Source organism: Schistocerca gregaria, chromosome 1, assembly GCF_023897955.1.
Source record: "Schistocerca gregaria isolate iqSchGreg1 chromosome 1, iqSchGreg1.2, whole genome shotgun sequence".
In the NCBI taxonomy this organism is placed as follows: Eukaryota; Metazoa; Arthropoda; class Insecta; order Orthoptera; family Acrididae; genus Schistocerca; species Schistocerca gregaria.
Genome location: NC_064920.1, coordinates 127,596,815 through 127,622,851, shown reverse-complemented (window position 1 = coordinate 127,622,851; position 26,037 = coordinate 127,596,815). Strand labels below are relative to the sequence as shown.

The following is a 26,037-nucleotide window of genomic DNA, read 5'->3' as shown; positions in this document are numbered from 1 at the left end:
TCATGGTGAGTTTTGACGTCGTTTCCTTGTTTACGAGGGTACCCCTGCGAGAGTCACTAGAATTGATTAGTCAGAAGTTTGACGAGAAGACCACTGAACTTTTTAGGCATGTCCTGACTGCCACGTATTTTCTTTTTAATGGAGAATACTACAAACAAACAGAGGGAGTCGCCATGGGTAGCCCACTCTCATCGGTGGTACCGAATTTGTACATGGAATACTTCGAGGAAGAAGCCCTGTCGTCATCCGAATGGAAACGTACTTGCTTTTTCCGTTACGTGGACGACATGTTCATCATCTGGCCACATGGTATGGATAAACTCCTTGAATTCCTTACACATCTAAACTCCATACACCCCAACATCAAAGTCACTATTGAAACTGTTGTTCCACTATTGTTATTTTGTAATAAAACCTGGCATAGATCAAATAAAGTACTTACTTTTTTGTATATATATAATAGTTAAATTCCTTCAGGTGGCTTCAGTTGTCTAATATGAGTATGATTCCAATAGTGCCGTTTGTTGGATGCAGAAGTTCCGCTGTTCACCGTGTCTGTCTCAATTTGGGTGTTTCTAATACCATTTTTCTTTCTGGATGTGCTTGCTTGCTGCTACTTGATATAAAAAAGTAATACAAAAAACTCATAAGTTCATCATTCACTTTCGATTTATTTCACAGGGAAGTACAACTTTGTTCCACGACTGCGTCTCAACTGACCACAGCTGACTCTACAAGTGACAAGGAATGACTCTAGCTTCAAAGATATTCCACACGACACCCAAACTTCCGCTTGTAATAAGTCTCTTTGATATTGTTCGTAATATCCACCAATATCAATCAATATATTGCAATTTTTAAACATAATAGTAAATTAACATAAGAAATAAGTAGATTATAATTTATAAAAATTCCGACAAAAATATAAGAGAAAAACATTCACCACTTCGCCCACTAAATTCAGTATCGATAACTTCAGTTGAAAATAATACATCTCCCAGATCCATTACAACTGCTCCCCAGGGCTTTTGTTGTTATGAACATATACAAAAAAATCCCGACTACACTTAGTAATGGATCTGTATTACAAAATTAGTACATAAATAATGAAATCTGATATTCTCTTCCAAAATTTGGACTCTTTGAATCTGTGGACTTGTTACTGGCTGGTGTCACAATAATCCTTCCCCATCAATCTCATATACAAAAAATTCAAGTAGAGAAATTATTTAACATGACAAATATATATGGCATAAAATATACATGACAAATATTCTAAAATAAAGCATACAAATTGAAAATAATATTAAAGTCAAACTGATTTGCTAGAAAAAGACATCTGCAACTATTTCTTTGACCACATTATGTACCAACTGGCTCTTACAACTAAACTTTTTGTTACCCATACCAATGTTAATTTCATCTTGCTTATATTATGCACAATAGAAAATGATACTGGACATATATAGTATTTTTTTTTTACAGCTAAAGATACATCACTATTATCTACTATTTATGTACACTTGTCTCTCAAGTGCAAATCACAGTCTTGTGAAGAAAACTTTCACTCCCCACAGCAATATAAAGAATAATAAATTGCCCATATATCATGAGACTTTATCCAACATTGGTTTTGAAAATTGTATTTTTGCATGCATGTCCTCACATGCATGCCTTCACCCACACGGAAGACTTAGCTTCCGAAAATTAGAAAAAATTCATAAATGCTCACCATGGAGACCTCTTTTTTTTGTAAAAAAAGTAATAATAAATCTTTCTCTCATTCTTTGTTACAACAGCGCTTTTTTTTTCCATCAGTTGCAATTAACATGTGACTTCAAATTATTAATTTATACATACAAATATACATACTTGGTTGTACAGGTAGTTTTGTTCTAACAAGCATATTCCAGTGGAGGACTTTTGTTTTAGATGAAAAATAGGTTATTTTAATTTTTTTGAAAATTATGATTTCTGTTTATATAGTTTCAAAGAGACAACATTCCTGAGACCAAACAATTTCTTTGATTTAGGGTTGTATTCCCACAGCAGATTTTCTAACTGTTGTTTTTGCTCCCCAGATAAATTTTGTGTTTCTGAAATTTTCAAATTTACTAATTTCCCAAAATCAACTTCATCAGTATCAAATCTATGAATTTCAATGTTCTCCAATCTATTTTCTTTTCGTAAATTGATACTGTCAAAATTTCCATTACTCTGATCCCCAAGTGTCTTCACGAATTTTGTCTGAATATATTCCCTTTCACTGGTTTCTATCCAAAGTTTTCTTCCACCCCAATCAAATGCTGTATTTACTTTTACTATCTAATTCATACTCAAAAGAAAATCCTCATTAAATTCCTGAATTACAAAACATCCCTGTGTGAACAACTTGCCTTCAATTAAAAATGTCACTAAAGCCTGGCTTTTTACCAATTTACTGCTTTTCCCAGTAGCACCTTTTATCTTTACCCCAACAACTGGCATTTCAACATAATCTTTCCCCACTTTTAATTTCTTTCTTAATCTTTCAGATATTCCTGAGATTTCACTTCCTGTATCAATTAAACATTTACCAATCCATGACCCAATTTGAACTTTTATGTAAGGACTGCAAAAATGATCGCTTTTCTCAGAACCGCTATCCTCATGTAATAAATCACTTTCAATTTCCCCAAATCTATACTTATCAGAATCATATGGTATACCATTATTTATCACAATTATAAAATTTGCACAAGCTACAAAATTGTCATTAGTACTCTCTATTATCTCAAATAACCAAGAACTTTCATCCAAATGACATTGTACACTATTGAAGTACTTACCCTTCAGCTTTTCAAAAATAAAATATCTCACCTTTTTCCACCACTCAGGACATAGCATCTTTCTAAAACTTTTGTCAAAGGAAATACTTTCACTGTTCAGCCATAGATTCATAAAAAAATGTGTGTGTGTCATTAGTATCTGCAAATGTTTCACTTAGGCTTAAGTTATACATGTGTCGTCATTTTTCGTGTGATCAGATTCTTTATCAACAACATCAAAATTCTCACTTTTACATACACTCTGCTTGTGAGCCTTATTCATCTTCGTAACATCCCTGGGAATTTCTATAACATTCTCACTATTTAATCCATTTTGAACCATGTATATACCCAACTCCCTATTTAAACTAATGAAACACCTTTCCTCAACATCATCATTAATATCATTACCATCATTATCATCAACTTTATTATCAACATCATTATCATTACACATATTCAGGTCATACACATTCAAATTATCCCCCAAAATATTGTTTCCCTTTTCTAAAGTTACCAGATCCCTTTCACCAATATATTCATTCTCACAGCATGCAGTCTCTCTTTCATTCACACAAGTCTCTGATCTACTACAAACCTGACTACAAATTACATCATCTGACAAAGTATTGTTCTTTTCTGTCCAAGTGTAAAACTCTGTTAAATTAAATGAATCACGGTTACTTTTATCTACTGTATGTTCTGTTAAATTAAGTGAATCACGGTTACTTTTATCTACTGTATGTTCTTGTGTACTGAAAATTTTATCTTCATCAATATCATCATTATTTTCCTCCTGAAACTTCTTCAGTAAGTAACAACTAATGACCCCATGTGATTGCTTAGGTTTAGATCTGTCATGTTTAGGTTTATGATAGTCACATCCATTGGTCCTTTCATCATAATCACCTTTTGCCTCAACCTTGCAGACCTTCAAGGGGCCGTCTACTCGTTTTTTATTTCCTGAATAACAACTGGTTCCTGTTTAAACTGCTGATTGTGGTTCTGCCAATGTCTCTGATCAACATTTCTGTTCCCATTCCTATGCCAAACATTACCTGGTTGTTGGTAGTTACTATTGTACTGATCTCTAGCAAAATTTCTGTGATTATGATCCCTAAAGTGTTCTCTACTTTGTTGATTATTTCTGTCAAAATGCTGTTCTTTAAGGTATCAATTTTGATCAAGTCATCCAAAGGTTTTGTTAAATGAACAAGTTTTTGAAGTTCACTTTTGCAAAATTGTTTCATACTCCCATCTGATTCTCTATAGTTTCTCCTATTTAAAAATTCACTTTTGATTCTAGTTTGTTTAAGATTATCCCAAAAATTTTCCAGAAATTTTGATTCAAATTCTGAAAAGGTCATCCCCGCAGTTACAATTTGGTTTGCCCAAGTCAAAGCTTCCCCTTCCAAGAATTTTTTCACAAATTTAATTTTCATATCATCTGGTGAGAAAGGTAAAAAAAATCCTTACAATACTATATGAAATCAATAGGATGTAAAGGTCCATCTACCGAAAAGTGCTTCACTGGAATGTTTGATACAGGATTGCATGTGTTGACAATGTGATTTTTGTTTTGAAATTCAGTGTTAAAACTTTCAACTTTTTTACTAAGTTCTTTAACAAATTTTTTGTTTTCTAAATTATTGCATTCTATTTTTTCTTCTAAAGTAACCAAACAAGTGTCTGTTTTTTGTTCTACATTTGTAACTAAAACTTTTGTGTTCTCATCCAAATTTTTAATTGCCCCTTTGATCTCATTAAAATCAATTAAATTTCTTTCCCTATCTGCCAGTAACTCGTGTTTTACAGTATTACTTTCATCACTCAATTTAGCATCAATTTCTTTTACTTTTTCTTCCACAGTTTCAATTTTTTCCTCAACACTCCCAACCCTGTCCGAAAGATCACCCACTTGGGTATTGACTGCTTGGACTTTCAACAAAATGTTATCAATTTTTCCATCCAAATTTACAAGAAAATCTTTTAAACTAAATTGATCGGATCTTTCTGTTTCATTAGGCATATCCTGAATTTCAAAGTCTATTAAATTACTATTTTCTACTTTAGGCACAATACTCTCAGAAATTTTAGAACCATGATGATGAATAAATTTAAAAAAAGAAATACACAGTAATAGAAAACAAGATTAAAAATAATATTGTTTTTAGCAAAATACGATGGTTTCTTCACTTATCTGGAACTCTCTTCTACTGTTGTACATCCACGTTCTCCATCCATGTGATTGTTAACCAAAATTCTTGACATTCCTTCTCCTGTCGAAAATTATATTTTTTGCCAAAACATTTCTTCTCCAAAACTTTTACTTCTCGATGAACACAAATACTGCAACACACATTCTCAAAAACTGGTATTAACACACGCAAAATTTTTCTTCTTTGTCGCAGTGTTGAAAATCACGACACAATATCCCGGCTACGAGTCCCCAGTTGAAACTGTTGTTCCACTATTGTTATTTTGTAATAAAACCTGGCATAGATCAAGTAAAGTACTCACTTTTTTGTATATATATAATAGTTAAATCCCTTCAGGTGGCTTCAGTTGTCTAATATGAGTATGATTCCAATAGTGCCGTTTGTTGGATGCGGAAGTTCCGCTGTTCACCGTGTCTCGCCCACTAAATTCGGTATTGATAACTTCGGTTGAAAATAATACATCTCCCAGATCCATTACACTATGGAGACTGAAACGGAGGGTAAATTACCTTTCCTTGACGTCTTGGTCAAGAGAAGGACTGACGACACCTTAGGTCATGGGGTGTATCGGAAGACAACGCAAACTGATCAGTATTTGCACACAGACAGCTGCCACCACCCTTCACAAAGGAATGGGATACTTAAAACTCTAGTACATAGTGCGCGCAGTATCTCTGATGCAGAGGGTCTACCCCTGGAATTGGAACATCTGAGAACTGTATTTCAAAAAAATGGGTACTCAGCGTGGCGGATTCAACGTGCTCTCTGCCCAACCACTACAGCACAACCTGTGGAGATGGAGGAGGTAGGCACTGCATTTATTCCATATACAGGTGCACTCTCGGGGAAAATTGCCCGCATTTTGAAGAAACAGCGGGTCGGAACTGTGTTTTGCCCTCCGAATAGAACTTGTCCACTGGTGGGGAGCGCCAAAGATGATCTCGGTTTGAGGAAGGCCGGCGTGTACCAGATTCCGTGTCAATGTGGAAAGTTGTATATTGGTCAGACGATGCATACCGTCGAGGATTGATGCCGTGAACACCAGAGGCACACTCGACTGATGTATCTGAGCAAGTTGGCAGTTGCTGAACATTGTTTGTCGGAAAATCACACTATGGAGTATGACACACAAGGATTCTGGTACAGACGTTGAGCTACTGGGACAGCGTTGTTAGAGAGGCCATCGAAATTCGCACCAATGATGACCTCATAAACCGTGACTGTGGCTATGATCTTAGTAAGGCTTGGGAACCAGCGATTGGGTTAATCAAGAGTAAATTGAGCAAACGTATAGTTGTGATGACCACGGCGGACAGAGCCATCACACCGACGTCATCTCAGATGCCGTCGCAATCTGTTCCGCCGCCGCGACCGAACCCAGTTCCCCCTGAGCAGCCATAGCGTACGGATCTCCGTGCCGGCACATTCACAGGAGCTCAGTCTGTCAGTTCACCTGATGATGGTGACATGTATGATCGCCGAAATATTGTGCCCGTTGGACACTGTAGACCGGCAGTACACTCGTAGATATTTTGATATTCTATATAGTGTTCTTGAATGAATTTTCCTTTTGATATAATTAATTTATTGACAAGCATTGTGCAAAATATTACACTGGATAATGTTGTTACCTGTGCCAATGCCATTTGTTTTATTTACGCAGGGTAGCAGTTGTGGGAAACGTCGATGCTGGGAAGTCGACGCTTCTGGGAGTGCTGACACATGGAGAATTGGACAATGGACGTGGACATGCTCGTCAGAGGCTATTTCGACACAAGCATGAAATGGAATCCGGACGTACAAGCTCAGTTGGAAATGACATATTGGGTTTTGATAGTTTAGGTAGGAGCATACCATTTGATTGTTAATTTTAACATATGTGTGGTCAAATAAATTGACCAGTTTACATATGTATTATTTTATATTTCTGCTATCTTTTTAAAATAAGTTTTTTTTTCTATCATTTTTAAATGAATAAAATAGTTTTTAATAGTACTTGGAACTGTTCCCTTTATTCATTTGAAATCTTGTCGCTGGCCTGTAATATGCCACTAAAATTGATAAATGCATTAGACATTCGAAATTCTGAAGCAGTACTCGCAATTGGTTTCCAGTGCTGCACTTGCTTTTTGTCATAAAATAACTTTTATATCTTGTTACCTATATTTTTTAAGCCTTACTAAAGTTACCTACTATTTAATCCTGTTGTTGTCATGTCTACAATGTGTTGGACTTGCTCCTGAGTTGATTTGGTGCTTCACTACTGTGTGTTTGTGTACCACTGGCATGCATAGTTCAGTGTTTATAGTGTAATATTAGTAGTTTGTATCTATGTTGTTTTGTTTTCTAATTACTGGGAGCCAAATGGCATTTCCAGCTGTCTAGTGGATTTTTTGTTGTATTTTGTTTTTGGTTTTATTTCAAAATGTGGTGATCTTTTGTTGTTAATATGGGATGCGGGTATACATCACTTAAATTGGGTATGGTTGTGAGGGAGGGGCAGGTGTTGCCAGACGGAGCAACTGGTATTGGTTTTTGTTGTGAGAGTTTGTGTGCGTAGTGTGTGTTTTCATTTACTTTTTTCATGAACACAATAATTTTCTTATATTGTTACGAACTTCATCTGATGCTTTTCTTCGTACCCTGTTCTATGCTAATTTGTTCGTAATATACTTAATTAAGTGAACATGGAATGGCAGGTGTTGTTCTCCCAACTTCTTAAGCGTACTTTGTAATGTGTTTTGATAATGTCACCTGTAAAATTCAGATACACTGATCTGTAATTTTGGCGTCTATCTGCAGAGATATTGTGGTACTGTTACTCCACCTTTTCCAGCTTGTGATAATCATTACATACCCGCAGAACTCTACAGTCAACATTTTCTGCAATCTATTTTGCATATTCTAATCTTTCAAACTTCTGGGAAGATTAAAGCTGTGTGCCCAGCCACCTCACCTTTTGCAGGCGGTACTCTTACTGCCTCCTGATCCAGCATCACAGCTTTACTTCAGCCAGTACCTCATCTCCTACCTTCCAAACTTCCCAGACGTTCTTATGCTTAGGTTGTGGGATAGCACTCGTATAAGAAAGTATATTGTGGAGAAATGACTATGACATGTCACGGGATATCATTTCTAGAATGAATCTTTCATTCTGCAACAGAGTGTACACTGATCTGAAGCTTCATGGCAGATTAAAACTGTGTGCCGTACTGGGACACAGTGAAACTTGTGTTACTCCAGAAAGAAATGCAATGTATGGAAACTTTAAAAAGACATTTTGTGTTTTCTTTGAGAGATAAACAACATGTGACAAAGAAGATGAGTTTTATGCAGAAGCTGTTGTGCTTAATAGAGGGATTTGTATGTGCACATGATGTATTCTCTTCTAGTCTAAACATGTGATTGTTGTGTACTATGACACTACTGTTCTGTGAATGATTGACTCCATTTTGTGTTCCAGTCTCTCTCTCTCTCTCTCTCTCTCTCTCTCTCTCTCTCTCTCTTTCTCACTATCTCTTTCTCTGTCTCTGTCTATATCTCTATACTTCATATTATTAGGTTATTTTTTAAAATTATTTTTCAAGGAATTTTATTTCACGTAACCCCAAGACAAGCTGAATGTTAATGAGAAAATAATTTTAGTGACAGTATACAATGTTTACTATACTGTATTGTGCTTCTTGTTTATACATCTGTGCTCTATCTAATCATGAATGTTTTCATTATGGTCATTGTATATGGCATCACTGTATTACTTCTTGCTGGAACTGACTACCCCATATGCTGTGTGGTAAATTGTTGAATCACTGGAACATTTTTAACACAAATGAAATTTAGTTTATTATTGCAGGAAATGTTGTAAACAAGCCCGAGCATGGTTCACTTGACTGGGTGAAGATCTGTGAACGTTCTTCAAAAGTGATAACATTTATTGACTTGGCAGGACATGAGCGTTACCTCAAGACCACAGTATTTGGGATGACCGGTCATGCTCCTGATTTTGGAATGCTGATGGTGAGTTTCAGAGTACATAAAATGAATGCAGTATGAAATAGTAAGTTTATTTGTCCTTGGGCTGTGTGAAGTGGTGCGGTAATGAAGACACTGACGGGGCTCAGATTCTCATCCAGAAGTTCAGATATAAATGTTCTATGGCTTTCCTAAATTGCTTATGCCAAATGCTTGGATGATGCTGGACGCTTCAATGTATATAGAAAAAGACAATGTGTATTACAGTTACATCTACATTGTAGTTGGTTGAGCCATTAACCGCGATGCTGGATGCAGTTTGCCATTCCTAGAGTTTGCTAATTACATTTTGATCCAGAATAAATGTTGCATACTACGTCATCAGTAATCTGCCTTATACAATCATATCTAAACCTGCCTCTGTAATTCTTTCCTTCTGCCATCCCATTGTGTAATCATTTAATTTCTGTTTTCCCCAATTGTCCATGTTTCACACCTGCCTAAAGCTATGTTCCAAAGACAGCTCTTTGTGATTTTGTTTCTGGTTTCAAGATTTATATTTTTGTAACCTGTCAGCTGTTCCTTTTTAATAGAAAGTCCTTTTACTTTGTACAGACCTTGACATTTGTATCTTTTTTGCATCATCATTCCTCATTTATTCTATTTTACATCATTAATGTGTTCCTGGAAAGTCATAGGGGGAGCACAAATAATGGAAGGTGTAGAGGTATCAGTTCATCTTATGGTTGTGGTGTCGACTGGTCAAAAGGCAGAGCAGCAAGATTAAAATTGTCACTAAGGTTTTAAACAATGTCCTTTCTCTGAGCAAAGAGGTCTAACTTTTTTTTTCAGTTAAAACTGACAGCTCATCTTTTTTAGTCAGACGTTCACTCTGGCTGCTGTAATTTTAGTTCGATAACAGCAGCATCATAATTTCCAAAATAAATTTTCATGTCTTGAAATAATAAGTTGTATGCTGCATGTATTACTCTGGTGTGTTATTTAAATAGCATATATTTGCTTTTTACATTAAATCATATTAAGATTTCAGCTTACTGAAGAAGTCTTTTTGAATATCTATTCACGAATAATCATTACACAATTTTTTTAGGATTATTCTCTTTTGTTCATACATTTTGATGTAAGTGAAGCTCTTGGGATTCTCAAGACGAACAATGTATGGTCCTGCCTGTGAAAATAAAATTAGGCCAGCCTGGAAACAAGGCATCTAATAGGTGCACCCTACTTTCTATTATCACAGAAATTGCAGGATTACTTGTGACTGTTTTTATATGAAAAAATTAGAAAACAGTTGAATCTCGCAAAGTACATAAATAAAATAAGTCCATTAATTACATTTATTAAATTTTGTCATAATAAAGATGTTAGTTTTGCTTTGGTCATTGATCAGTGGTAAAAACATTTGTTAGAAGCAGTGTGGGAGGCTTGTCTCACAACAGTTAACAGATAAACAAACAAATCCCACCCACAGCATGTCAGTCTGTCTTCATTTGCAAGGCTTCCTCTGCAGGGTGGTCTGTATGTGGATGTGGATATCTTCACTCGCACCATTTCACTAATTATTGCTTTGTGAAGCTCATTTCAATTGTTTGGTGTATTACTGATTTTACTGAAACCATCAAGCAGAAAATCAACAGCAGATTTTTAATTTCTTTTACATACAAAGGGCACAGTAAATAGAGTACTAAAGTTAATTAGTAAAATGGTAGACTTCTGCTAATTTGAATAGTTGTAATCCTAAGTGCGTTTTGATGTCTTTAAGTCCTTTCACTGTTCTTTTGAAATGGCGGCCTGTTACAACATTTTTATACCACCAGCTGAGCCAAATATAATAATAATGATATGATTATCAATTCAATTTATGTAGTAAATAATTTTCAATGAAACTGAGGGCCAGTTTTCTACGTGATTTAGAACGGTAGTGAAAATGGGAGTACCCCTCAGAGTGTCAGTTTTGAAGGCGTACAAATCATGTTGATTGTACAGGACTGACATGAGGATGGTAGATGGTAGTATTATGAATATTTTTGTTCAGTGGACTCCATTCACGTTTTTTTTGGCATTACATCTACTTGTATCACCTCACACTATGTGAATGACATAGTTGTTCATTTTACGTGAAAAACATCTTAAGCTAGATAAACAGAATTAAAAAAAGTATTATTAACGTTAATCTTCATTTGACTGCAAAATGTTGTTCTGCTTCTGTGAGAAACTAATGAAGTATTTAATTTATTTTGTTTCTCTTGCCTGAGATGTTTTTTCACATAAAACTAAAAACTGTTTTGTTAATATACTGCTATATGATAAAATGAATCAGGTGAAATACCCAAAAATATAATGAAGGCCTTGAAAATTGAGCTATAGCTTTGAAACAAATTGGATTAAAACCGGAAAACAAATAAAACGTTCTGACTGAAGATGACACATTACTAACAAAAATATTTTTCTCTTGTAAATAGTCAACTCCCTCTCATGGTTCCCTGAAATCAGGAATGTGCTGCCCACTATCCTTCCCACCCCTCTCACAGTGGTATTCCGCTGTCCACCAAGCCTACACAATATTCTTGTCAATACCAACTCAACCCCTGCTTGCTCCCAACCCCTTGCCGCATGACTCATATCCCTGTAATAGACATAGATGAAAGACCTGTTACAAACTTCCTCCCACCAACACGAAACCCAGTCCCATCACAAGCATCACCTATCCCAACATATGCAAGGCTGCCTGTGAAACAAGTCATGTGATCTACAAGATAAACTGCAAACACTGTGTTGCATGCTATGCAGACACGACAACCAACAAGCTGTCTGTCCACATGAATGACCACCGACAAACAGTGTCTAAGAAACAGCTAGACCACCCAGTTGCTGAGCATGCTGCCCAACACAGTGTTCTTCAGTTCAATGACTGGTTCACAGCCTTTGCCATGAGGATTCTTCCCACCAACACCAGCTTTTCTGAATGTGAGAACTGTCCCTACAATATATCCTATGTTCCTGTAATGCTCCTGTCCTGAACCTGTGTTAGTTATTTTTCTTTACCCATATCCACTTCCCTGTTCTCATTCCAGCACTACAAAGCCCTCTATTCCACCAAACACCCACAGTTTTTGTACTTCTTTTCCCCCTTTCCTTTCCCTCTACCCCCTCCCCCCACTCGCTACCCCTCCATCTTACCTCCTGACTGCACCTAGCTGTCCTACCCTCTCCTCACCTCATTCCTGTATGCTCCAAGAAGCAGCACTTCACTAATCCCAATCCCTACCCTGCTATCCCTCTCACTCCTTGCCCAAGTCTTCTCCTTGGCCAGATACGGTGGTCAGGTGGATGTGAGGTGCATTTGTGTGTGTGTGTGTGTGTGTGTGTGGGGGGGGGGGGGGGTGTCTAATTCTGATGAAGGCCTGCTTGGGTGAATGCTTTGTTTGACAGTCTATTTGTTGTGTCTATCTGTGAGTTATCTCCACTGCTTGGTGAGCAGAAACTATCCTTTCCATAATATTGTCAAAATGTATTGTAAAATTGCCATGATAAAAATGGAGCAGAATCTCTCTGTTATATTGTGTGTGAACAGGAAATTTTTGTATTAATTTTTACCAAATTGGGTAATTTTTTGTCAGTTATGGTGTTATTTTCTGACTGCTTGTTTTTGAATTAGTTCTTCAGTTTTTCTTTATTTCATTATTTTTCATTGCTGATAGAAAGAAATCGAGAAGATACCATGTTGATTAATGCCCTTTCAGAGCCAAAATGCTGTATTTGTTGTTTTTGTTTTTATAGTTCTGTAGCAGCTTAATTAATGCATCACATTTAAGAACACTCCAAAATATGTCCATTTTGGTATGATTTTCTGTTTGAAAGTCTTGGGAGATAAGATTTTTGAAATAAAACTGATAAGAGACTGCAGTTCGTTGCAAGTAGGGCATTTTTGTCTGACACCTAAGGCATCTGTTATGCTGTGAGAGAAATGAGCAGGTGTTTTAAGGTTATATATAAACCACAGGGTTGAGAAAAGAATTAAAATGAAATCTCAATATTAAATAACTGTCAGTTGCCAGCGTTAGTAAACTGCTGCCCTCAGAGTTATGAAATTTTGTTGTGGGACTGGGAAAATGACAAATTTTATGAAATTTCATAAAAAACACAATTTCTCATTATAGTGTAGAAAACACTGATTGTGTGATATTTTCATGGCCCTAAATATATTGAATGATGACCTTTGATTTAGGAAGTACAAACTTGCAACCATATTTTTTTAGGGCAATGCAATTGGAAAGCAGTTAATATATTCTTATTCGTGTTTTATTAGCATATCACCATCATCTACTATTTCCAGCTCCTGTCTGAGCCAGTTTGGAACATACACCTCTCCATTTTTCCCTGTCCCCCCACCATTCTTCTCTCTCCACTATGTTCCAGTCTTCTCTTCTCTTCCTCACACATTCCTTCACTCTAATGTCCGTTGTCTCTTGCCTTCTGCTGTCATTTCATAAGCATCTCTTGGTATCCAGCCAACTCCCATTCTTTTAACATGTTCATAGCATCTTAATCTTGTTGTTTCTATGATCTCTTACATGGGCTTCACTTTCACAATTTCTGTCACTGTCTCATTCTTTACTCTGTTCTTGTTAATCATATCCTGCATCTCTGATTTCGTCTCACAAGCCTGTATCTTGCTCACCTGCCTTCTCTCCATTACCCATGTTTCTGAAGCAAATTTGATTATTTGAGCATAGTATGTTTGGTATAACATATGTTTGCATTTTGGTGGGAGATCCATGCTCCAGACCAGACTCCTTACATTCTGCAGGAGTCCATGGCTTGTCTTCCCCTTTCACCAATCTCGTTATCATTGCTTCTGCTGTCACCTAGGTACTGGAAACATTCTGCTTTCTTTAGTACTTGCCCTCTGAAACTTATATCCATTGCCACTGTACTCTTATTTCTCATTGACACCATAACTTTACCTGTCTTTGCATCAAAATTCAATCCATAAGTTGTAGTTAATTTTTAACTAAAACATAATCTTTTACGAGAAACTAGTTGTCCAAATTGAGGTATTTTGGCACACTGCTTTAATGAGGAAACTTAATTGTTTCAGAAGGCTGTTTTTAAAAAGTGTCAGAAAACAAGTGTAGCAAGTAGCTTGGTGGAATTAGCTCAAGAAAACTGTCACCCACAAAGCCTATTATCTCCCTGTGAATAAATGGTGGTTTTATTAGCAATGTTGAGGATTATTTCTAAAAAGGAAACCAAAAGTGAAAATTGAATCACACCATAACAACTGATATAGTAAATATAAGTTAAGTAATTGTTATAAAAATGAATATTTTCAAGCACTTTTATGTTTTAGCCAAAATGTCTGTTACATTACATCGGAATCAACTTTTAAGACAAAAATTTTGGTGAAGATGAACAACAAGCTTTCATTTGGGAGCAATTGATTAGATGGCAAAAAGTAAATGTGGTGAAGAACAGAATTATATCACAACTGAAATTTTTGTGTTGGAGAGCTATGATGATGATGATGATGATGATGAGTCCCATACTCCGTTTACCGAGCGTAGGGGAGCGACGCGGGAGACCCGCGCCGCCATACTAGGCAAGGTCCTAGTGGAGGTGGTTTGCCATTGCCTTCCTCCGACCGTAATGGGGATGATTGATGATGATGATGAAGACGACACAAACACCCAGTCATCACGAGGCAGGTGAAAAATCCCTGACCCCGCCGGGAATCGAACCCGGGACCCCGTGCTCGGGAAGCGAGAACGCTACCGCGAGACCACGAGCTATTTTTATGATATAAGGCATTGCAATGAACATCTTTGTGGAAATCCTTCCCACTTTTAGTTCCTGAGTTATGAACTAGGCTGTTTATTGCTGAAAATTCTCCATGTGATTTTAGTGCTCGGTGTCATGTTGTTGTTGTTGTTGTTGTTGTTGTTGTCTTCAGTCCTGAGACTGGTTTGATGCAGCTCTCCATGCTACTCTATCCTGTGCAAGATTCTTCATCTCCCAGTACCTACTGCAACCTACATCCTTCTGAATCTGCTTAGTGTATTTATCTCTTGGTCTCCCTCTATGATTTTTAACCTCCACGCTGCCCTCCAATGCTAAATTTGTGATCCCTTGATGCCTCAAAACATGCCCTACTAACCAATCCCTTCTTCTAGTGAAGTTGTGCCACAAATTTCTCTTCTCCCCAATCCTATTCAATACCTCCTCATTAGTTACGTGATCTATCCACCTTATCTTTAGCATTCTTCTGTAGCACCACATTTTGAAAGCTTCTATTCTCTTCTTGTCCAAACTAGTTATCGTCCATGTTTCACTTCCATACATGGCTACACTCCAAACAAATACTTTCAGAAACGACTTCCTGATACATAAATCTATATCCGATGTTAACAAATTTCTCTTCTTCAGAAACACTTTCCTGGCCATTGCCAGTCTACATTTTATATCCTCTCTACTTCGACCATCATCAATCACATAATAACCAAATCCAAAAACAGCATCAGAAGTGAAGTACAACACTTAGCACCGAAAGCATGTTTATCACAGACCAAAATTCAGGTGGAATAGGACTGACTCCTGGATGGAGAGTGCTGCTATTTATATACATGTTGCATATTCCAGAATATGCAAACACTACACACGTAAGAAATTTTGAAAACCCTCCACAAATAATAAACACTAGATAACAAATATTTTTTGGCTATTGGGTTTGGTCTGGTGACCCCCAGCCCACCAGTCAGTGACACTAACAACTACTCCACCTGCAGCTGCAGGTGCATGCAGCATCGCTTCCTGCATTGCTCCCTCTCCAGGAGAAACAGTTACCTGACCTGCTGTTTTATTGGAGCTGACAACATAATCGCAGCTCTAAATCTTGTCAGTGATCCCCTATATGGCAGCGGTGAAGATTCTTCGTGTTTAGGTGATGATGTCATATATTCTTTATTATGATGAGCATCAAAGGTAATCCCTCCCATTGAAGCTTTGTGATCAACAAGAAAACCTTGTTGAATGAGAAGCCCCCATTTTCGATTTGCATCTTGTGACTAAAATATGGCTTTATAATTCAGACATAGGCAACATATCTGCTCTTTTGTCTTCTTGACTAGGGATCATAATTTTCTACTTTGTATGTAATGTCCGACAAGTGACGAGGGATACAGTATGGCCCAAAGTAGTGTTTTAGTAATGTTTCCTGTAGACACACATTCCACTTAGCTGTGAAAATCCATACTAAGTCTCCAAGACTGTGTATCACTGACCGTGCTTGGTGTTACAGCACTCTCAGTCCTTGTACTGGGTGTTCGGAGAACATACACACGCCAACTGTATTGCTTCTTCAGTCCTAGTGATTAGGTGTTTCACGTTTGCATCCTGAGTATCATCTAGTTGAATCGGGTACAGTGTATCCACTCTCTATTTAGCCTCACAACCATGAAGCAGAAAGAACCATGTGAAGCCTGTAGTGTCTTGCTTCACTGTGTTATATGCTGTGTCGTGGATGATAGTGTTGCATCTCAATCTGTCTGTTTGGTATTGTTATACACTGAGAGCATACCAGCCAATTTTTTATTAAAACATTCTGTGAGGCCATTCATCTGTGGATGGTAGGCAGTTGTTACCCTTTGGGTGATGTTGCAGTGTGAAATTATCTCTGCTAATAGTCTCCTTCAGAAACTTTTGCGTGATCAGAGACCATTGCACAGGATGCTCCGCACTTCAAAATAATGTCTTCTACAAGTAAGCTTGGATTTAGGGATCTTTGGTAGTCAGCTCAGCTTTGGTGACAGCGTGACTGGTGAGGTAGTCAGTGCAGACTGTTTGTCAACTTCAGGAGCTTTCCCATGAGCTCAGTTCCCATTCTGTGGAATGGCATTGCTACAGGTGGTAAAGGTATCAGCTGCTCTGGGGGTAATTATGGCACATACTTCCATCATTGCCATTCATTACAGTGACTCACATAATGTCTAACTGATAGATAGAGATGTGGCCAGTGATAATTGCACCTGATTCTGTCGCGAGTCCACACAAATCCCAGGTTACGAGATGTTTGTGCATTGTGGAAATACTTCAGAATAGCTATGATGATGAATAACTATTTCTGTCCCATAGGATTGTAGTTCGTCTTATACAGTGCTTGGTTTATTCATTAGAATTCTTCTTTGGTTGATTCCTCCTTCCTCAAGGCTTGTATTATTCTCAGCAGTGCTGGATCTTCCTTCCATTCAGGAGCAGTGCCACTTAAACCAGTGGTAACTGTGATTTCATCTACAGTGCTATATGCTGCAAAGGATTCATCGTAAGGCAGTTATTCTTGTGTTTTCATCAACTTTTGTGTACCACTATGATGTACTCCCAAAGCCTCAGTGCCTGTCCTGCCGTTCGACCCGACAGATCCTTCAGGATAGTCAATCAGCAGAGTAAACAATAGCCTGTTATAGTGGTGAATGGTGTGCCAAATAAATATGTCAGAACTTGTTGACCTCCAGAATGGTTGTGGCACTCTTTCTCAGGTGTAGAGTAGTGCCTAGTTCGTTTCAAAGTTGTAGAGTACCCTGAAAGTGTAAGCTATCACCTTTTCAGCACCTTCCTGAATTTGCACTAGAACTGGACTGATCCCAAAACAGCTATTCTTGTATGTTCCAGTTGGTTGGGCTTATTTCCCATTTGTGTACTTTAACATAATTGCTTTTATATCATGGAACTTAATCTTCATTAGCTGATGAAGATAAGCCTTTGATTCTAATTGCACCTGGAAAGATTGGCCATCAATAACATCATCAGTGATATTCTTTTTCATCCCACAGATAACCTATAATCTTACGCAGTTGTTTGGCATGAATAGCAATGTGCTGATGCTTGACATCATCCAGTGTAATAGTTGTTGTCAAATACTCGTCTGCTTTATCTGCAGCAGAGTACGTGTCCAGGGAGTCCTCAGTGGGAACATACTGATTTGTCGTTCTCTGTCTTCCAACTGTCTGTCCTTCTGTGGGGCGTCATACTTGCACAGGAACTGATTGTACCAATGTAGGTCCGATGGTTGGTTGTTGTTTGACAGCTGCATCATAAGTTCGCATTGGCAGAGTCTATTCTTCATGACGTATTTAACTGGGTATGAAAATTGGCACCATAGATTTAACCATTTCTTCTTCAACATTATCTATTACTTCATGGTGTATGAGTCAACATTCGTGGCTTATATCTCTTGTGTACTGGGTCCAACAGTTCTGGCTGCCATAAAATACGGTATCTCCTCTCTTGCTAGACCTCTTTTGTTAGACTCATAAATGCTGCATTTTCTTGATGCGGTGGCACCAATTGATGAATTCCTGTGTTGTTGTGACATCTATTACAAGAAGATCTTGTTAAATGTCTTCTGTGAGTCCTTTCACAAAGTGTGAGATTTTGTCAGCTTCTGTCATATCCAGATTCACAATGTGGCATAGGGCCAGATCATTCTGTATGTAAGGTGTACACTTTCCCCATGATTGTGGGCCTGTTCTTTAATTGTTTTTGCAGTTAGCAGACTTACTGCTGATCATAACCAATATTTTTCTGTGGCTCGCCCTGGACTTTGCCACAGCTATTGAGTTTCTCTTCATTGTTCTCATGTGGTGACTCAGTTGAATTCGTTTAACCATTTTGTTGGGTCCTGGCAAGTGTCTCCAAGAAACTTTGATAGATGCGTGCTGTACAGCTGACTTACTGCTGCTTTGAAATGGCTTGGTTTCCTGAATAGAAGGACCGTAGGAACGGTATACTGCTTTTGTTCTGGTTCCTGTCCTTGTAGATGATGGCTTTAAAAGCTGCCTAATTGGAGCCTCGCTGATGCAGATTTTTCAATTTATCCGCCATCTCCCCAAACCGTTGTCACATCATAACCATAATTAAGTCCAAATCTGAAAGTAGAGCAATCAGTGAAATAAAACACCCAACACTGAATGCACAGTTATTATGAACACAAAAGTACACACCAAACAGAACTGCTCCTGGACTGAGATTGCTGCTATTTATAAAAACATTGAATATTCCAGAATATGCAAGCTTCACAAACATAAAAAACTTATGCAAACCTTCCAGAAATTATAAATACAAAGTAATGAATGTGTGCTGGTAGTCCGCTTTGAACTATTGACCCAGTGCATACCAGCCAACAGCACTAACCGCTACTCCACATATGGATGCGTGCAGCACTGCTTGCAGCAATATGTAGGACCAGTGAATCAGACGTATGGTAAACTAACAGCCATCTCAGACAGATTGTAGTGTAGTTTTACAATAAGTTCATATTAGTCTTGTCATTTTGCAAATGAGTGTGCTTTTATCAGGGCCTAGGAATAAAAACAAAAGGAAAAGGTTTGCAAATACAATGCAGTGAGAATAATATGTTCAGCAAATGGGGATGATGGACCTGAAGAGAAGAGTATAGCAGGAAGAGAGAGTGTGAACAGTGGACTTAAATAGTTGGGAGTCATGTTCCAGATTGATTAATAATAATTATCCTATTTTGATTGTGATATGCCCATTTAACCATACATTCCAGTTTTCACAAACAATGAAATATTGTTTGTCTTCACTATTTATTGCATACAGAAGGCAAAATTTTTCTGTAGTTAGTGGGGAATGTCAAATATTGACCTTTCACAAATTTAGCATTGGAGGGCAGCGTGGAGGGTAAAAATCGTAGAGGGAGACCAAGAGATGAATACACCAAGCAGATTCAGAAGGATTTAGGCTGCAGTAAGTACTGGGAGATGAAGAGCTGCATCAAACCAGTCTCAGCACTGAAGACCACAACAACAACAACAATGAATAAAGTTTGCAGACCATAGAATAACTGCGTTGTAAATTGTTCTTTCTGTCAAGTTTTGAAATTTATGTAAGTTTAAAACACAAGATACGGAAGATAATTTAATGAAAAGCTAACTTTAAACTAGTAATCTTATGAAATAATGTACAACTGACATAATTTTCACAGTGGGAAGGGTGAGTGTTATTTTCTTTCCTATAATATTACCATTTCTTCAGCTAGGTCAAGATTTTTGATTTTGATGACACTTTAAGGATCTGTATTCAAAGTCAACATTAAGTTCTTAGCCAAGCCACTGTATGTTGGCCATATGTTGAATCTATGGTAACTACAAGAATTCCTAAAATTAGTTCTGAAATGTGAAAAAGGGCAGAAGAACTAATTAATCAAAATTCAATTCCAGTGTTTTTAAGTGGTCTGAGAAACAGAAGAAAATGCATTATTTTATGCTGGAAACTGCAATTTGCTTGTCAAAATGCAAGTAACTTATTCTGTGTCATGCAGTTTTTTTCACATTTATTATTGCTTTTATTTAAAAGCAATATAGCATTTCATTTGTTGTCTACACAGTTGAATCAGAAGTGAACATGTTGGCTGTTTTGTTTTTGTAATGTGACTGAACAACATGAAGATTGTGTATACTGTTCTGTTTTCATTTTGGGTACTTTTATTTATTGTTATTATTATTATTATTATTATTATTATTATTGTAATTTTGCTCCATTTTGCCAGGTTGGAGCCAATGCAGGGGTTGTAGGAATGACGAAAGAGCATTTGGGTCTTGCTCTTGCCTTGAGTGTTCCAGTGTTTGTAGTTGTGACAAAGATCGATATGTGTCCACCCAATGTTCTTCAGGAAACCCTTCGACTCCTAGTTCGAATACTAAAGTCGCCAGGTTGCAGGAAAGTACCAGTGATGGTCAAAACAAATGATGATGTTGTAATTAGTGCGACAAACTTTGTTTCTGAAAGGTATGTTCATAAAACAGTACAAAACTTGAAGGAAAATATATGTATACTATTTGTCTGTACAGCAGGTCTTCCATTTTTGAAACAAATTTTTATATGTCTTGCTTGGTTATCTAGCTATAGTTGAGATGATAGATTTCACATCTTAGATTCATGCAACATAAAGGTTTCTCTTGTTATTGTGATAACCAGTCTGCAGACTGATCTTATCAGTATTTTAATGTTCCTGGTTACACTCACCTACCACCAATTGTTTTTCGTTAATGTGTGCACTGTAGATAATGTTAGTACTTTGTGTGTATTGCTTGGGTCAGGTAGTTAAAGTAATGAAAGCTGTAGATATTTGATCACTTGACAAATCTAGTGGATGCCTATTACAACAAAAAATACTATTGAAGTCAGTATCATGATTATTTTTGTAGACATTTTCAGTGACTCAGTTAACTTTGGAAAATGTTACAATAATTGAAATCAGTTTTCTTATTGTACATCACTTCCTAAGTAACAGCATAAATGAGAAACCCACACAGATGCCAGATTATGTATATCCGTGGTTTGAAGTAAGGGAAGGAACTGGGTGTTTCAGTAATAATGTTTGAGGCTGGAGGGAAAATTAAACAAAAGCATTTACTGAATGTTTGCGAGAGAGGACAATTCCATAAAACTGGAAAAATGCTGTAGTTAGCCTCCTCCGTAGAAAAGGGGACAGTCTATAGATATGTCACCTCCTACCTAGTAGTAGTAGTAGTAGTAGTAGTAGTAGCAGTAGCAGTAGCAGCAGCAGCAGCAGCTTTATTCATCAATAGATCTCTTTTTACAAGGATGTAGGACATGTCAAAGTATTTATAAGTTTAGATCAATTTAAAATAAGGTAATTCGTATACATATATATTTTCAGACTTCTAGGTAGACATAATCATTAGATTTACTCCTGGTATATAATACTTCTTGTACAAATAACTTTTTAAATAATGTAATGCCACACCGTTCACTCATATCTCACTATCAGTCACTGCACACACTATACACACATAGTTTCATAACACTTCACTCACTACACACACACACACACACACACACACACACACACACACTGGTGATGTATGGGCCATTTTCTGTGTATGGGCCATTTTCTGTACCGCAACTTCCCATTTGCTATCCTGAAAAACTGAGTCAGCATCCCTTCATAATGAGTGACATGTTGATCTCAGATAGAGGAAGAGGTGTTAGTGTTGTGCTATGCATAGCTGGGGGGTAAGTATTTCTAGAAAGTGAAAAGGAAGGGGAAAAAAAAACATAAAGTGAAGGTGCTATGTGGACCTGTAATCTACAAGATACTCACTACAATTATCATCAACCATATGGAACTAACAATTAGGGTTTCATCAGAGAAAGGAAAATGCTAGCCTTAGAAGTGGATATAGGAAGATGACTGTTTGCAAGTAGAGAACAGTGCAGTGAATGTAAATTACCGTTTTATCTTAAAAACAAAGATTCCAAGACTTACCAAGCGGGAAAGCGCCGGCAAACAGGCACATGAACAAAACACACAAACACACACACAGAATTACGAGCTTTCGCAACTGGCAGTTGCTTCGTCAGGAAAGAGGGAAACCCACATCCTTTCATTTTTCCCTCTCCTTCCCTCTTTCCTGACGAAGCAACTGCCAGTTGCGAAAGCTCGTAATTCTGTGTGTGTGTTTGTGTGTTTTGTTCATGTGCCTGTTTGCCGGCGCTTTCCCGCTTGGTAAGTCTTGGAATCTTTGTTTTTAATATATTTTTCCCATGTGGAAGTTTCTTTCTGTTTTATTTACCGTTTTATCTGATATACATGAAGTTTTGAGAAAGCTTTCGACCCAGTTTGACAAAATCTATGCTGACAGCCCTTGAGAAATGAGGCAGTGACTGAAAATACATTAGTATATTGAATAATATATCTGTCAGTGTTACACTTCCAACAATGGAAAATTCAGTCACCACTCCCATCATGCACTGGTGCTGCTGTTCGCAGTGTGGTCTCAGCTCCCTGAGACTGCAGATGTGTGCGCAAGTTGCATTTGTGTGTGTGTGTGTGTGTGTGTGTGTGTGTGTGTCTACTGCTGACAAAGGCCTTAATGGCCGAAAGCTTTAATTGTGTGAATCTTTTCATTGTGCCTATCGTGACTCAGCATCTCTGCTATATGGTGAGTAGCAACTTTCCTTCTCTGGTAGTGCTACACTTCCATTATACTTCTAGCAACTCAGTAGCCTACACTTTTATGCCAGGGAACCAGCAACTTAAGGGCACAGGCTTACCATATGCTACCTGCTGTAAGAAAGCCAGTCAGCACATAGCGGGTGGCCAGGCTGGGCAGTACTATTGTGTGTGAGGTTTATTGTCATCATTGTCGTCATTGTAGATAATAACCTTAGTGCTGCACTTATTTCTGTATTTTGGTTTTGATATTGTTTTGTGCATCCTACTTCATGTCAGAGAAACCTTATTTCTGCATGCTGTGAATTGTTATTGTGTCTTCTACTGTTGTTATTCAGATTTTGTTCATTGTGACTTGGAGTGACAGTGTTTTGTAAAATTTCAGATGTGTCTCTTTCCTTTCTTTCCTTTGTAAGATTTATTTCTAGTTGTACCATTCACTAAGTTAAAATTTCTCTTATCTTACATTGAAAATCAATTTCAGCTTCATGTGATGTATTTCTTTACAAGTATTTGAAATTTGCTACCTTTCTACTATGTTTCCATTTGTTACAGTTTTGGATCTAATTTTCTTTTCCCATAAAATGCTATTACCCTTGTTTTGATGTAAGTTGTCTGCAAGTTGTATGAAGCACAGAGTCTTTGCAGTTTATTTGTTACTCGTTGTACATTATTCTCATTGCTAGCAATAATTACCTGGTTACCTGCAAATAGCATTATCAGTGTGTTGTCTACATTTTTAAGATTAAATAGTAGTTCATCTATCCGTTCCAGAAAACTTTCGTAAATTTTAAAGGGCACAGAGGATAAACTGCAGCCTTATTACAAACCAAGAATGATATTTCTCTATTTTAATTAATTTTGCATGCACTTCTTTTTATGTTTTATATTTAATGTTGAGTGAAGCTCTGGTTGTCAAGTATACGGAAGAACATGTCTCTTTTTAACACAATTGAAAGCTTGAAATGAAATCAGTAATAATTACATGTGTTTCTTATTGTTCTGCCCATGTTTTCCAGTAAGTCCCTTCAAGCTCCATATTTATTGTCGGGAGTAATGTGGGATGCTACACCAACAATCAGCTTGTTCTTGATGCCATCTGTAGCACGCGGCCAAGTCTGTTGATACAGTGTGGCTCATAAGTAGTGTGTGCATTGCGGTTCTTAAGGCGACAACAGAAACACAGGAAAGAAAAGAAAGAAGAATGGACATTAAGTATAGTGACGCAAATGAAAGTGGTTACAAAGGAAAACAGCACAGGGTTCACATCGAAGAAAAGCCGTGAGGCAAAAATCAAACAATGGAAAATCCGGGATGGAATGTAACAATACGAGAGAAGGAAAGTTGCTACTCACTATTGAACTGTGAATTTACTTTCAAAATCTTTTTGTAAGGAATTTATTCACTAGCAATTCATCAAGAACATTAACGCATTTAATCACACTATGTGAGTGTGGAAGTAGTTGCCTGTGGGTAACTGATGAAAACAAATTAAATTTTTTCATAATCATCATCATCATTTGAGACTGATTATGCCTTTCAGCGTTCAGTCTGGAGCGTAGCCCCCGTATAAAACTCCTCCATGTTCCCCTATTCAGTGCTAACATTAGTGCCTCTTCTGATGTTAAACCTATTACATCAAAATCATTCTTAACCAAATCCAGGTACCTTATCCTTGGTCTGCCCCGACACCTCCTACCCTCTACTGCTGAACCCATGAGTCTCTTGGGTAACCTTGCCTCTCCCATGCGTGTAACATGACCCCACCATCTAAGCCTGTTCGCCCTGACTGCTACATCTATAGAGTTCATTCCCAGTTTTTCTTTGATTTTCCTCATTGTGGACACCCTCCTGCCATTGTTCCCATCTACTAGTAGCTGCAATCATCCTAGCTACTTTCATATCCGTAACCTCAACCTTGTTGATAAGGTAACCTGAATCCACCCAGCTTTCGCTCCCATACAACAAAGTTGGTTGAAAGACTGAACAGTGCACAGATAACTTAGTCTTGCAGAAGAGAATAGATCGTAGCTGAGTGCTCACTGCATTAGCTTTGCTACACCTTGGTTCCAGTTCTTTCACTATGTTGCCATCCTGTGAGAATATGCATCCTAAGTACTTGAAACCGTCCACCTGTTCTAACTTTGTTCCTCCTATTTGACACTCAATCCGTTTATATTTCTTTCCCACTGACATTACTTTCGTTTTGGAAATGCTAATCTTCATACCATAGTCCTTACATTTCTGATATAGCTCTGAAATATTACTTTGCAAACTTTCAATCGAATCTGCCATCACAACTAAGTCATCCGCATATGCAAGACTGCTTATTTTGTGTTCACATATCTTAATCTCACCAAGCCGGTCTATTGTTTTCAACATATGATCCATAAATAATATGAACAACAGTGGAGAAAGGTTGCAGCCTTGTCTTACCCCTGAAACTACTCTGAACTATGAACTCAATTTACCGTCAACTCTAACTGCTGCGTGACTATCCATGTAAAGACCTTTAATTGCTTGCAAAAGTTTGCCTCCTATTCCATAATCTCGTAGAACAGACAATAACTTCCTCCTAGGAACTGGGTGATATGCCTTTTCTAGATCTATAAAGCATAGATACAATTTCCTGTTCCACTGATAACACTTCTCCATAATTTTTTGCAAGCTAAAGATCTGATCCTGAAAACCTCTAAGAAGCCTAAACCCACACTGATTTTCATCCAATTGGTCCTCAACTAATACTCGCACTTTCCTTTCAACAATACCTGCGAAGATTTTACCCACAACGCTGATTAAAGAGATACCACTGTAGTTGCTACAATCTTTTCTGTTTCCATGTTTAAAGATTGGTGTGATTACTGCTTTTGTCCAGTCTGATGGAACCTATCCCGACTCCCAGGCCATTTCAGTTATCCTGCACAGCCATTTAAGACCTGACATTCCACTGTATTTGATGAGTTCCGACTTAATTTCATCCACCCCAGCTGCTTTATTGCACTGCAATCTATTGACCATTTTCCCC

The 26,037-nt window shown here is 37.5% G+C and overlaps 1 protein-coding gene across 1 annotated transcript in view; it reads left to right on the top strand.

Annotated features, from left to right (window-relative positions):
• The window catches only part of LOC126334766 (GTP-binding protein 1), a 132,929-nt gene that overhangs the window by 57,078 nt on the left and 49,814 nt on the right, over positions 1 to 26,037 (top strand). Inside the window, exons 5-7 of the mRNA XM_049997347.1 lie at positions 6,690 to 6,868; positions 8,880 to 9,043; positions 20,583 to 20,821. Coding sequence (XP_049853304.1) covers positions 6,690 to 6,868; positions 8,880 to 9,043; positions 20,583 to 20,821 — 582 coding nt within the window. The remainder of the gene's footprint in view (positions 1 to 6,689; positions 6,869 to 8,879; positions 9,044 to 20,582; positions 20,822 to 26,037) is intronic.